Consider the following 12,406-nt stretch of genomic DNA (forward strand, 5'->3'; position numbering starts at 1 on the left):
GCTAAATAATCTCACCTAGGCTCCCTTTCCCACAAAAGGCTGGACCAGTTTGGAGGGCTCTCCTAAGCTGGGGTGTTCTATGAGTCTAAATTGTTCTGTGAGTTTAAACATTGCTTGTACCTGCCACATGTGTACTTCAACATGCAAATTCCCACTAACAGTCTTCTAGAGGAAGATTTTTTAAATTCCTCTCGTTCCATAAATATTTAAAGATACCTATGCTTTCAAGTATGTGAATGAGTGTCTTTTAAGCAGTAACATGAAAGGACGCGTGAACAGAACCTTTCACAAATAAACAATGCTGATAACAGCCAGAAAGTGCCTCCTTGGGCTGGCAATCTAAAGTCTAATTCACAAACTGTTATTTGGAATGATGCAGTATCAATAGATACAAACATGAAATGTAGGTAATGTGAACTGACATTATATAGTTCTTAAATTGTGCTTAGTTTATACCTTTAATTAAAGAATGAGGTAGACAGAAATAAATTAGGTTACTACAATGTAAGCAATAAGATAACCTAGAATATATTATTAACTCTTTTTCAGGTATTGCTTTAAATTTCACTTCTCCAGGTCTAAATTCGCCCTGCCTTTCTTTTTTTCCTCAGATAAACCTGTCTAGTAGAAGAAAAAATGCACATATATTCCACAGAGATTGAGGATTACCTCATCTGCAACAGGGCTTTTTAATTGATGGGATGTTTTGCCTTTTTTATTTCTTTGTTTGTTATTAATTATTTAAGCTATTAAGAAAAAATATTATACCTAATTGTAATTTTTCTGTTTATCACAGTCACAAAGACAGATTATGCTTCGCTAAATTTCATTTACAGCACATAAAGGTCAGTTGTTTATCAATATTTCTCAATTATGTCCAATATTTTCCTTCCTTTTAATTGTTTATTCAAAAGGCATTACCTATACCCTGTCGTTAAGGCAAATTAATGAATGGTCTGATTTTAATCAACATTTCTGTTAATGATAGAAGTCATTATATCTCACTAACCTAAAAGAAAACATATTTTCTGTGTTGCCATGGGGTGGTGCAGACCACGTTCTTTGACATTGCTGTGTTTGTCTGTCTTTCTTCAGTAACAGCTCTGAATGGTGCTGCTTTAGAAGGCAGGATACAAAAATACGTAATCTATTGATATACTGCTCTATAGAAACTTCTTTTTATTATAAAAATGTTATGTTGTTGTAGAAATTGAAGGTTATTGTTCGACTCTAAAAGACACCACATTGCATCTGTTGATGAAACACATTGTTGAAATCTATTTCCTCTGATTACTTGTTTGTTAAATTATTATCCTTGTGAATCAAAGACAAATACTCTCTTGCTAATAGTAAAAATCTAGTGTCTGGTCTCACAAATTCAGCATGTCTGCATATCTACAGCAAGAATGTTCTGTCAAATCATTGGAAGGGAGAGCTGGCAAGCTTTAGAAGAGAGGTCTGTAGTACAGAGGGAACTGCTGATCTGCAGTGATATCAAAAAGAAAAAAGCTGGTCAGCAAACTCCCTATGGGAACAGCTGAGCTGAATCTTCCCTTTTAAACATTCATTGGATTTTCCCCCCCAGTTACAAGCCTTTTTTTTTCACATTAGGGGTTTCTCATTAGCGCTGCCCTCCAGCAAATCACGCGGAGAATCAGCCGCAGCCTCCTCTTCCCCTGCTCTCCAGAGCAGGGGGATCAGTGAAACCAGTGTCACATCCATCGCACATTGTATGGTCAAGCACACGTGATGGCCACACAATTTCAGCATGTGACCTGGAAATTTCAATACAACAGCAAGTGCTATAGCCAGTGAGAGACACAGCTTCTGTTATTTACTTGGGTTTTTGGGTTTTTTTCCAAAGGAAAAAAAGGGTTGCTGCCTGTTCAAGTGCTTTTTATCCTCCAGTTTTAGACCACCTTCACAATATCACACACACTTGATTCAACAAAAGCAGATGAGATGTGAACCTTCACAGAGCTGGATGCCAGCTGTCAGAGGAGCTGCATTGCAATTATACTGCTCTGCAACCAAAACCTTCTGCAGGAAAGGTGTGGAGGCTGGCAGCATCTCTGACACGGTTATTTCAAGCAATTCAAATAAAAAAAGGAGCACCATTTTTATCTTTCAAGTTTCTATTTGATACCTCATCACAACTTTACCACTTTCTTGCATGGCTTTTATTTAATCACAAAATTAATGTGAAACCATTAACTTTTCATACAGTCAAAATGTACAGTACTTCAGGTATGGAGACTGGTGAAAGAACCAGTGATGTAATTTGTTTTCAAAAAAATGTAAAAACATGTATTTCCATGACTTAGAAAAAACAAAAGCCAGGAGAATGCCCCCAGTCTTCTCCACTTTGCCCACAAGACCTCCAATTTTTTTCTTAATGCTTCCAGAACTGTTCCTATCAGTTTCTTTAATCTGTAATTCTTTAATCTGTTCTCAGTGGTTTTTTTCCCCTATGGACACAGAAACTCACTTGAAACTTTGACTAATGAAAGACCTTAACCTCTATTTGACTTGTATGTATCAAAACCTGAGATGAGGAACCTCACAGCTTCAGCTTTCTGTGCACATAGAAGGAGATTTAGTGGTTTCTTGAAGTTATGTTAAATGAAAGGTGGTCACATCCAACCCACTGTTCCTCTGCTCTAAACTCTCTACACAAGGACATGCCTTACTGCCGACATGAATAATCACATTTTTACTCCTTTAAAAAAATACCTAATCATTCCATACATGAACTCCAGGTGTGCTTACACAGATCTGTGCAGATACCAGGAAAACTTACCAACAAATAGACCATGGAAATGGTCTTTCCTTTAATTGACTTCTTCCTCTGATTCTACATACCATTGTCAGAAAAAGATCATTGTAAGACAGTTCTGCCAGCAGGCATGTGCTTCTGCAGAATCACTCCTCACCCCCATTTTCCGTTTAGCTTCTCTCAAAGTAAGCTGACTGGATAAGAGCTGGGCAGATCATTTTCTCAAGGTTACACATTAGAAACTTCTCCATGTCACCACCTGCTTTACCTCTGTGAGGGATGAGGTCCCAGCCTAAGAAAATTCATGGATCTCTCCTGCAGGAAAACCTCTGCTTTTGCATGTCACCTGCCAAAATGTGCAAAGCGGGCACAGGAGGCCAAAACCTCTGCTCTTGTAATGGGCACAGCTCCACTGAATTTAATGAGATTTTGCATATTTATGTTAGTAAAAAGTTTGGCTCTGGATGAATTTTGCCAGTAGAGGCAGGAGCTCTGGATAGTGAGAGGTCTGTTGACTTCAAACCCACATACAGAGAATGTGGAAACTGTAGGACCTGGTTTGCACACCACAGGTATGTAATAAGTTAAAAGAACAGTAACTGAAAGTCTGATAATAAATCAGACACAAGATAGCCTCTCACAGTATAAATGTGCAGCATGCAACACTTCCACAAAATGCTGATCTGCAAACTTTATTAACATTGCTCTATTTCCTCACTGCCCTGAAGCAGAACAGGAAAGTATGGTCAATCTTACATTCATAGGATGGGAGGAGGAAGGGAAAGAGAGGAATTTATCTCTGCTTTTGGGATAATTCACATTAGCAGCCACCAAAAAAAGTGGATCAACAACTTCAACATTGCACATCCCCTGCTCCCTGCCTCCCAGATTTGCTTCAAACCCATCTCAAACCTTCTTCCTCAATGTACTTTGAGTCCACGGGGACCAAGAACAAAGTAAAGACTATTGCCATCCAGCTCTCCTATAATAAGCACTTACTGCTGACTCCTTTCCTTTTCTGGTGGCTGTTGTTGAGATATGAAAACTGCCAGAGGTAATTGGAAGTGTGATGTACTGCTCAGCCTCACAGTGATCTAAGAGCTGAGAACATCAGCATCATAGCTTTATAGCCTGTCTCCTGGTGTCTATAAATCCCAGCTTATACTACCTTTGTTTTCATCATGCCAATCAAAGGCATGATTGCCCAAGGAATAAATTACCAGACAAATTGCTATATGGAAACATCTCTGTCTCCTTGACAGTGCCTCTCTTCTTATGACATTGTATGCGTACTCTGCACTAACATTATGCAAGGTGTTGCAGAAATAATCCAGATTTCTGTGTGATGCCATAATATAGAAAAAGGATAACCTCTAGAAAGTGCAACAAGAGTGTAATATGGAGATGGATAGAACAATGTATTGGAGCAAGGAGAGCTAATCAATTTGTGGAGTTGTAAAAGGGTGAGGGCAGTCTGCCTCATAACACAGCTTGATGGTTTTGATAAGAAAGCAAGTGCTGGCAGAAAAGATTACAACTAACAGGCTTAGTGGAAGACATTATGGATTGGGGAGGATGTGTGTGTATGATACACTGTAAATGCAGTACAGGCAAGTTGAAGTTAAAACAGTTTCAAGGAAATTTCATACCTAGATCTAAGTAACTGCAATAACTTCAGAATCTTTTCATTCCCTCTGGGGGACGCAATTTTATCTGCTGTGTAAAACTGTCTCTAAGAATAATCAAAACATCCTTCTTGAATTGTTATTAAACCTTCCACAGGCCTACATCAGGGTTGTTTTCAAACCCATTAGGATAAATATGACATGCATTACCAGAGCAGTCCAAAAGTTAAGCTTCTACATAGCTTCTAAAACAAGTCCATGGGATCAGGTGTTGGTGTCCAAGGGAGTGCTCAGTGTACCCTCTGTATCTGGTACAGCTGACATGCAAGAAGGCTGCAAAATGTACTGCAAGTCAGAGTAAGACAACAAACAGAAACTAAAGATCATTTCACAAGTTTGGGCCATCTGGGAATCAACACACACATTTCTGATAATATTAAGTGTGACTGATCTCTGGTACTTCCCGAAATAGGTGGGTTTGGATATCAAATTGATCCACTTATAAACTCCTGTGTCTTTTACTTGACTCAGTTTTTTAAGAGTACCCTCTGGGGAACAGTTTTTATGTACTAGCCTGAGCATTTTCATGGTTATTGAAAGCTTGAGTTGCCATGCCCTCAGCTGAGATGGAGTTAAGTCAAGCCCTTTCTGTGTGCCTCTGCTTTAAAAGCTATGACTTAATGAAAAAGGTGGCTCCACACTTACAATTTGGAAAGCACTCCAGGCTTTCTGCAAGCACTTGAGGCGTGCTAAGATCATATCAAACAAATTGAGTTCCTTGGGGTACTTTGATGTAGCTATACTTAGCTTTCAGGGTTTTCAGTGGAGGCAGGTATTTAGGCATCTCTCTGCATCAATACAGAACCACTCTGGGCATGCAAAGAGCCAGAGCTTAAAGTTACCAAAGAAGCAGCAACCTGATAAGCTAAAACATGTTTTCATGCCCCCAGATTGCTCTGAGCAACAAGGGAAGGGATAATAGATGTCCACAACATTTTAGATTTGTAGACAGTTAGATGTGAGTTCCTTGCATTGTTCCATTGAACCGAGTTGTCTTTGGATTGCACTGCTGGTGCTTAAAAAGGGTGACTTGAACTTTATCCTTAGCAAAGGACCTGCACTGAAATGACTGAAACATAAATAGTGCATTGATTTTCAATCTAAATTCTATGTCACCTAATTTGTAAGGGAGGTATTTTAGCTGTTTGTTGGGTTTTTTTTTAAAGAGGAAAATTATGTTTCTGGGCTTCACAGTACTTTGCTTTCATCTTATTATGAAACTGCCACATTCTCTGATAGTAATTATAGAGTACAGGAGGATTTGAAATAATCAGAAGCATGTCCAAAAGTAAAGGTTAGGTACCACATTCATTTCTGATTTGTGCCTACATGTTCTCACTCACTGTGATTCTGAAGGCATTTGGAGAAAGATATGTAGGAAGGTTTATTAGAAAATCCTGTTTTCCAGATCAAAGCCAAAAGAAAATCTTAAAATATAGGAAAATTTGGGCGTGAAACACTCAACAAAAGTAGGGCACCATTTTCAGGTTTTTTTGTGGAACCATGATGAAATAATATAGAATATTAAAAAACAAAAGGATGGAGTAAAAACTAGAAACTGTGATAGTCCTAAGAGTTTAAATCTACTTGGCAAACAAAGCTGTTGAATGCTAAGAGTTTTTTGGTGAAGCTGAAATCAAAGCATTTGCAATAAAGGTGTACTTTTACTGTTAAGCTTTGGTTTTCTGCTGAGACCAGTGTAATGGGGTTTTTTGCCTAAAAGCACCACAAGCACTGCACACTTGCATGCTAGTTTTGCATGATGGAGCAGAGATGTCATGTGGAAAAAGGGATATGCTGCAAAACTGACATCCTACCAAAATGGTCCATGTACCACCACTATAAAAATACTGAAAAATTTCTCATTTACTCAAGTGACAATTTCAAAAAGTCTTACATTTTCTCCATCAAAAAAGCCCTGATGTACATCCTATTAATATAAAATCCCCCAGAACTGACTTGAAGGGCTCAATTCTCAGCCCACTGTGTACACAGGGATAGCTCCCACAGCCTTCAGGCAGACTTGGATTTGTGGCAGGTAGCAATAGCTTCTTGGGTCTCAGTCCTGAAAGAATTTGAACATTTTTTGCTATGTGCCAGCAAGCATTTTGGCCTTACAGGTAGAGCTCCTGCAAGATCAAGCCTTCCAGGACAGAGAGTTCCTTTCTCTTGAGAATTGTTTCCTTCTTCAAAAATCAGATTCTAGGAAAAGTTTTCTTCATCTTCTGTTTTCCACTTTTAAGGTCTTCATTTCATACAACACACTTAGACCAATGCTGAATAATTCCCTGAGCTACTTCTGTTTCATCTTTAAATGAAATAGGGTGTTTGGCCACATTTCAGAAAATGTGTCATTTGATTCAACATCCATTACCTCATACTTGTCCCATTGTCATTGTATCTTTGGGCTCGTCACTTAGAAGCTCATTCTTATTAGGGCATAAAATGAATTTAAAATGCAGCAGGTATTCCCAGTGACTCCATATGTATCCCAGCAAATAAGGACAGCTATGGGAAAAGGTGACCCTGTATTCATTTCGTGACTGGAAAAAAAGCTTGACAAGATTCGAGTTCCTACCTGTTCTTTCTTTCAAGCTACACAGGAAAAAAACCTGAGCTCTGCTGTAATTCTGATGTGGAAGAGGTCTAAAAATGGACATGACATTGTCTGTGCCCTCTGACAGCTCTCCTGATCCACCACTCCTCTCTCTCCCCCTCAGTTTAAAAGGAGAACATGGATGATTTCAGCTAACAAATTCCCTGCCGAGGCACAGGCAATGCCCTGAACTCTCCTGCCTGCTTCCCTTTTACACTGTAACTTTTGATCTGTTGACATAATACACTAAAGGCCATGCTCATTGCATTGCTGGCTCCAGGATCTGAATCTTCTGCAAGTGGGGGGTCACAGGTCTGGCCAGACGAACCTTTGATATGTGCTTGTTGGTGGCTTTGGGAGATGGGGTTTAATGACCCCAGTCATCCTGCTCAGTCCACTATTTATACTTGCTGTGAGTGAATCACACAAAAGAAGCAATTCAGTTTGCTTTTCTCTTCGAGGCTTTTAGTGTCTGTAAAATCCGAGTATATGAGATTTATGTGGATTTAAGCTTTATTCTATACTAAGTAATCAGATTTGGAAAAGTGTTAAAAACAATATTACATTGTCTGGGCATGATTCAATGAATCCTCAAACCCGGATTCTGATGCCAGAGGCACTTGTGAATATTTAGCATAAACCTCATTCAGATTCCTTGAATTCATAGTTTTCTTCTATATCCGCTTCTTATTCAGCTAAAGAAGCTCAGGATTTCCAACACTGCTTTTCAGCTATGGAAGAAATATACTCTTAATTAGCTTTGATCCTGCAAAACATTAACTGGTGCTCCTTTATTTTATTAACTCTAATGCAAACTTCAGGTAAGTAAGGTGTAAAATACATTGAACACTACCTAGTGCTACTCAGTTATTTAAAGATAATGTAAAGAGGCACTAGGCTTGTTTTAGAACGTAGCAATTAAGTATTCAATGATTTCCCAAGACAGACAATTTCCAGAATCTTAAAAATGTTTCTATTATTCACTTTTCCACTTAAGTTGAAGGAGCCTGATTCTTTTGTGGTTTTATATATAAAATATCCAGATTGTATCTTTGAAGAAATCAGTACCCTAGCTTTTGTGCATATAATTTTTTAGCAGGGACTGCACTTTTTGAAAGCTGCAGTTGAGCTGTTATATAACACATTTAACAGCTTGCACTGAAGTCAGACTTCTTCATAAAAACTGCATTCATTTTACTTAATGACAACTTTTGCACTCTGATCTAATTATGGGATCCTAAACATACTCTGGTTTGCTTGGCAGGGCTGTGACAGCAGTGGGGGCTGCAGGGGTGGCTTCTCTGAGCAGCAGCTAGAAGTTGGCAGAGCCAATGCCAGTTGGGTCCAAGATGGACCTGCTGCTGGCCAAGGCTGAGCCCAGCAATGGCAGTGGTGGCACCCCTGGGATAACACAGGTAAGCAGGGAGGAAAAAAGCAACCCTGGCCAACAGAGACTGCATCCAGAGAGAGGAGTGAGAACGTGTGAGAGTAGCAACTCTGCACACACCAAGGGCAGTGCAGAAGGAAAGGGAGGAGGTGCTTCATGTGCCAGAGCAGAGATTCCCCTGCAGCCCATGGTGCAGACCATGATGAGACAGAATGTCCCTCTGCAGCCCATGGAGGTTCATGTGGAGCAGAGATTCACCTGCAGGCTGTGCAGAACCCCGTGCTGGAGCACTGCCCAAAGGAGGCTGTGATCCCATGGAAGCCCTGTGTTAGAGCTGCTGGCAGGACCTGTGGAGCCATGGAAAAAGAATCCCAAGCTGGAGCAGGTTTGCTGGCATGACTTGTAAGCCTGGAGGGGACCCTCTCTGAAGGTGCTGGTTCCTGAAGGGCTGCACCTGTGAAAGGGATCTGTGCTGGGGCAGTTTGTGAAGAACCACAGCCTGTAGAAAGGACTCACAGTGGAGAAGTTGGTGGAGAAGTGTATCCTCTGGGAGGGATGCTGCACTGGAGTAGGGGGAAAATGTGAGTGATTCGACTGGTAATAAATTAAACTAACTTGCCCAAGCTGAGTCTGTCTTGCTTGTGATGGTAACTGGTGAGTGATCTGTCCCTGTCCTTATCATGACCCCCAAAACTTCCCTTATATTCCATCTCCCCTGGTTCAGCTGTGGAGGAGGGTTATAGAGTGGCACCTGGTGTCCAGATAGGGTCAGCCCACCGCAGACCTTTAGAAACTCAGATCTAATTAAGGAACCCTAAAAGAAGTGCTTGTGTTTTCTCCAAGTACAATACAAAGTGAGAAAAATATTTCAGCCAATCTGAAAATATTTCCTCAAAAGATTAAATTACGTAGATAATGACAAAAATGTGGTTATGAATGGCTTAGCACAGAGAAATAAAATGAAAGTCAGAATGTTTTTTGTACAGTTTGGAAAATATTGAATAATTAAAATAGTCCAATATGAAAAAATGTGTCTTATGAGTCAGCATTAAAAGGTACACAGAAGTCAGAGGCAGCAATTAGCTATTGTTCACTGAAGCCAATGGATACTGCACCACTGACCCCTCTGGACCTATTACCTTACCTCAAAAGAGGAAATGCTTTGAGTCCTTACCTGTACACTGGTAAGAGTTGTGTATTGATAAGCTTTGACTACCAGGTAATTGGCTTCTATATCTATTATCCCCAGGATCATGTACTTCCACCATCTCCTCTTCAAAATTGCCAGCAAGTTTTCTTCTCCTGTGGAAGTAAACAAGAACAATTATGTAAGAGTGAGGTTTACATGCCCCAAATACCTGCCTGTCCAGAAAAATTATCTAGATCTCTCGCATTTACACTAAGCAGTTGAAAGCCAGAATATACAAAAAGGTACTGCAAGGAAGTGAAAACTAACACACCTTATTTGTCTAGCAGATATTACAAGAGCCAGCTTGCCAAAGTAATATATACACATATATGTGCACATATAAAGTGCTAAAGAATAGAGTAGTTATGCTTTTTATACTTTATAAACATAAAGTATAATTATATATAATAATATAATTATAAATATTTATAAATGTAAATATAATGCATTTACACTTTCCATATACACTGATAAAAGGTTGTATGCTGCACATATGATGCAACAGGTTTTTGCCAGGGTGAGAGATCAGCAGTATTTTTAAATATGATGGAATATTAGAGCAGGAGAGTTACAGGATCATATGGGCATAGGAGAGATCCTGCTCCAAGGATGATTATTCTCATCCTAGAGGTTCAAAGTATCAGACTTGTTTTGTGAAAGGCTGCATTGAGACATAGTTTGGGTGGCAGTTGCTCTGCTCCCAGAATCTTTCTTCTAAAGCAGGCAGGTTTGCTGCCTTCCATGGGAACCCTGTCAATCACCCAGTATTTAATCCTCACCACTTGAAAAATGACACTACAATACAGTCTGCAGATCAAACCCACAACTTTCAAAAGGTCAAAGCATTCCTCATGGTAGACTAGGGATTGTTGTTCTCCATTCAAAAGCAAACAGCTCATTAATTAGGGTGGGCAAACCTATGACTTATTTGCATTACAGTAAGTTCCACACATGATGAGACTTCTCTGTGAAAGGGGCAGACTGTGACTGAACACTGGAGGACTGGAGGTCTTTCAGAGTCTGTAGCCTAGAAAGGAATCTAACTGGGGTTTACTTGTCTTGCCAAAGTACTAAAAATGGTATTTGAACTTTCTTGGAACTTTCAAAGCAAGCTCCACTACTCTGAGATTTTTTCATATTTCTGTAGCTTTTCCAATTGCCTGTGATCACCAAAATGGGTGATGGAAAACACAAAAGAAATGGATAATTTTTGTCCATTGCCACCAGGCCTTGCTCAGGCTTCCCAATTCTCCTTCATAACTTTCCTTCATCCCAAGAGTGTTCACTCTCTGGTTCAAATGGACCTGGTGATATATGGGCTGCTATAACCATGGCAGAAAGAGCAGGCTCTCTATAGCACAGGCATCTCAGATCTTATAAGACTTAAACACACTAAAACAGATAACTACTTCAAAAGTTAATTCAAAAATCATAGCTGCTAAAGCTTGGCCCTGATAGAGTGACTTGAATGGGTTCACCTGAATTAAGCATCTGAATAATTCCATGTTTGTTCATTAACAGATTAATCACACATACACTCATTCAGTGGGATATTATTAGGCAACAGCCTAATTATTTGTTACAGCAATAATGACATTGAGTGCAAAACTGTAAATGCTAGAAGTCTCCTTTCCCTCCTCCTTCCTCTTTCCCTCTCTTTCTTTCAGTAAGCAGCAGAAAAACAGCAGAAACAAGGTGGTGAGTAGAGTAATACTTAAGACAATGAATAATGAGTAAATACATTTAATCATACCACACTTCCCTGTTACACTTACTAAATCTTGTCCTTCAGACATAATTATGATTACATTTATGTACTTTTATGATGATTTGAGCATGTAGAATTATTTCCATTATTTAAAAAATATATTTAGGGAGAGGTTTTTAAAAGGAATTTGAGATTAGTTGTCCTAATTTATACTGAAATCAGGGTAAACCACACTAAGTCCTTTACAGGTATTGTAAGATAAATCCTTTACAGGTACTGAAACTGTATCTCAAATTTTTATACTGCCCAGAAAATGCCTTTAAAGCATCAACTGGAAAACAGCAATGCAATGGAAAGATGTGGTTAAAGTTGCAGAGTGATTTTTCATTTTAACTGTAAAGATAAAGCCAAAAAAATCGAAGAGATCAAACTGCAGTCTCTATGCCAACAGTGGAAATCCCACCTGAATCCCTTTTTGTCACAAAAGGACCTTGATGTTATCTACAAAAGCAGAGAGAAGCAGCAGGCCCAAGAGCTGCACTGGCAGTAGGTTGCCTGAGCCAGGACTGGACACAACTTAAGATCTCTTGGTGCCTTTGGCTTGCCAGTGCTTTCTTCCATTTCCAGATCACTGCATTGCTCAGACGTGGCCAACCAAGTCAGCTTTAAAAATAAATGTATGGCTATGACTCCTGGCTAATGGGCAAAGTGAGAGTTTCCAGTGATGGGAATTAACTCTTCTACAATTTAAACTGGCACGCACAGTTCTCTCTTTTTGCTTTCTTGATTTTTTCCTTTGCTCTTGATGAAAATAAGAAAAATACTTGATATACGGTAACTTATCTTTGATATAGATCAAAAGAGCAGTTTCTGCTGAGAATGCTGGGCAGAGCAAAAAGCTCAGGAATCACTTCCAAAGTGGGAGACCTTTTGGGGAGATAGGCAGCAGGAAGATGATAATCTGCAGTGACTCAGTCCAGTGCTATGGGCAGATCAAGGCAGAGGCAGGGGAGTCCTGGTTTTGACAGGTGGCTGAAATGGAGTCACCACACTCAAATGTCCCAG

The 12,406-nt window shown here is 39.6% G+C and overlaps 1 protein-coding gene across 1 annotated transcript in view; it reads right to left on the bottom strand.

Annotated features, from left to right (window-relative positions):
• The window catches only part of SLC35F1 (solute carrier family 35 member F1), a 228,529-nt gene that overhangs the window by 39,141 nt on the left and 176,982 nt on the right, over positions 1 to 12,406 (bottom strand). Inside the window, exon 3 of the mRNA XM_058801928.1 lies at positions 9,619 to 9,746. Coding sequence (XP_058657911.1) covers positions 9,619 to 9,746 — 128 coding nt within the window. The remainder of the gene's footprint in view (positions 1 to 9,618; positions 9,747 to 12,406) is intronic.

The sequence above is a fragment of the Ammospiza caudacuta genome, chromosome 3, assembly GCF_027887145.1.
Source record: "Ammospiza caudacuta isolate bAmmCau1 chromosome 3, bAmmCau1.pri, whole genome shotgun sequence".
NCBI lineage: Eukaryota > Metazoa > Chordata > Aves > Passeriformes > Passerellidae > Ammospiza > Ammospiza caudacuta.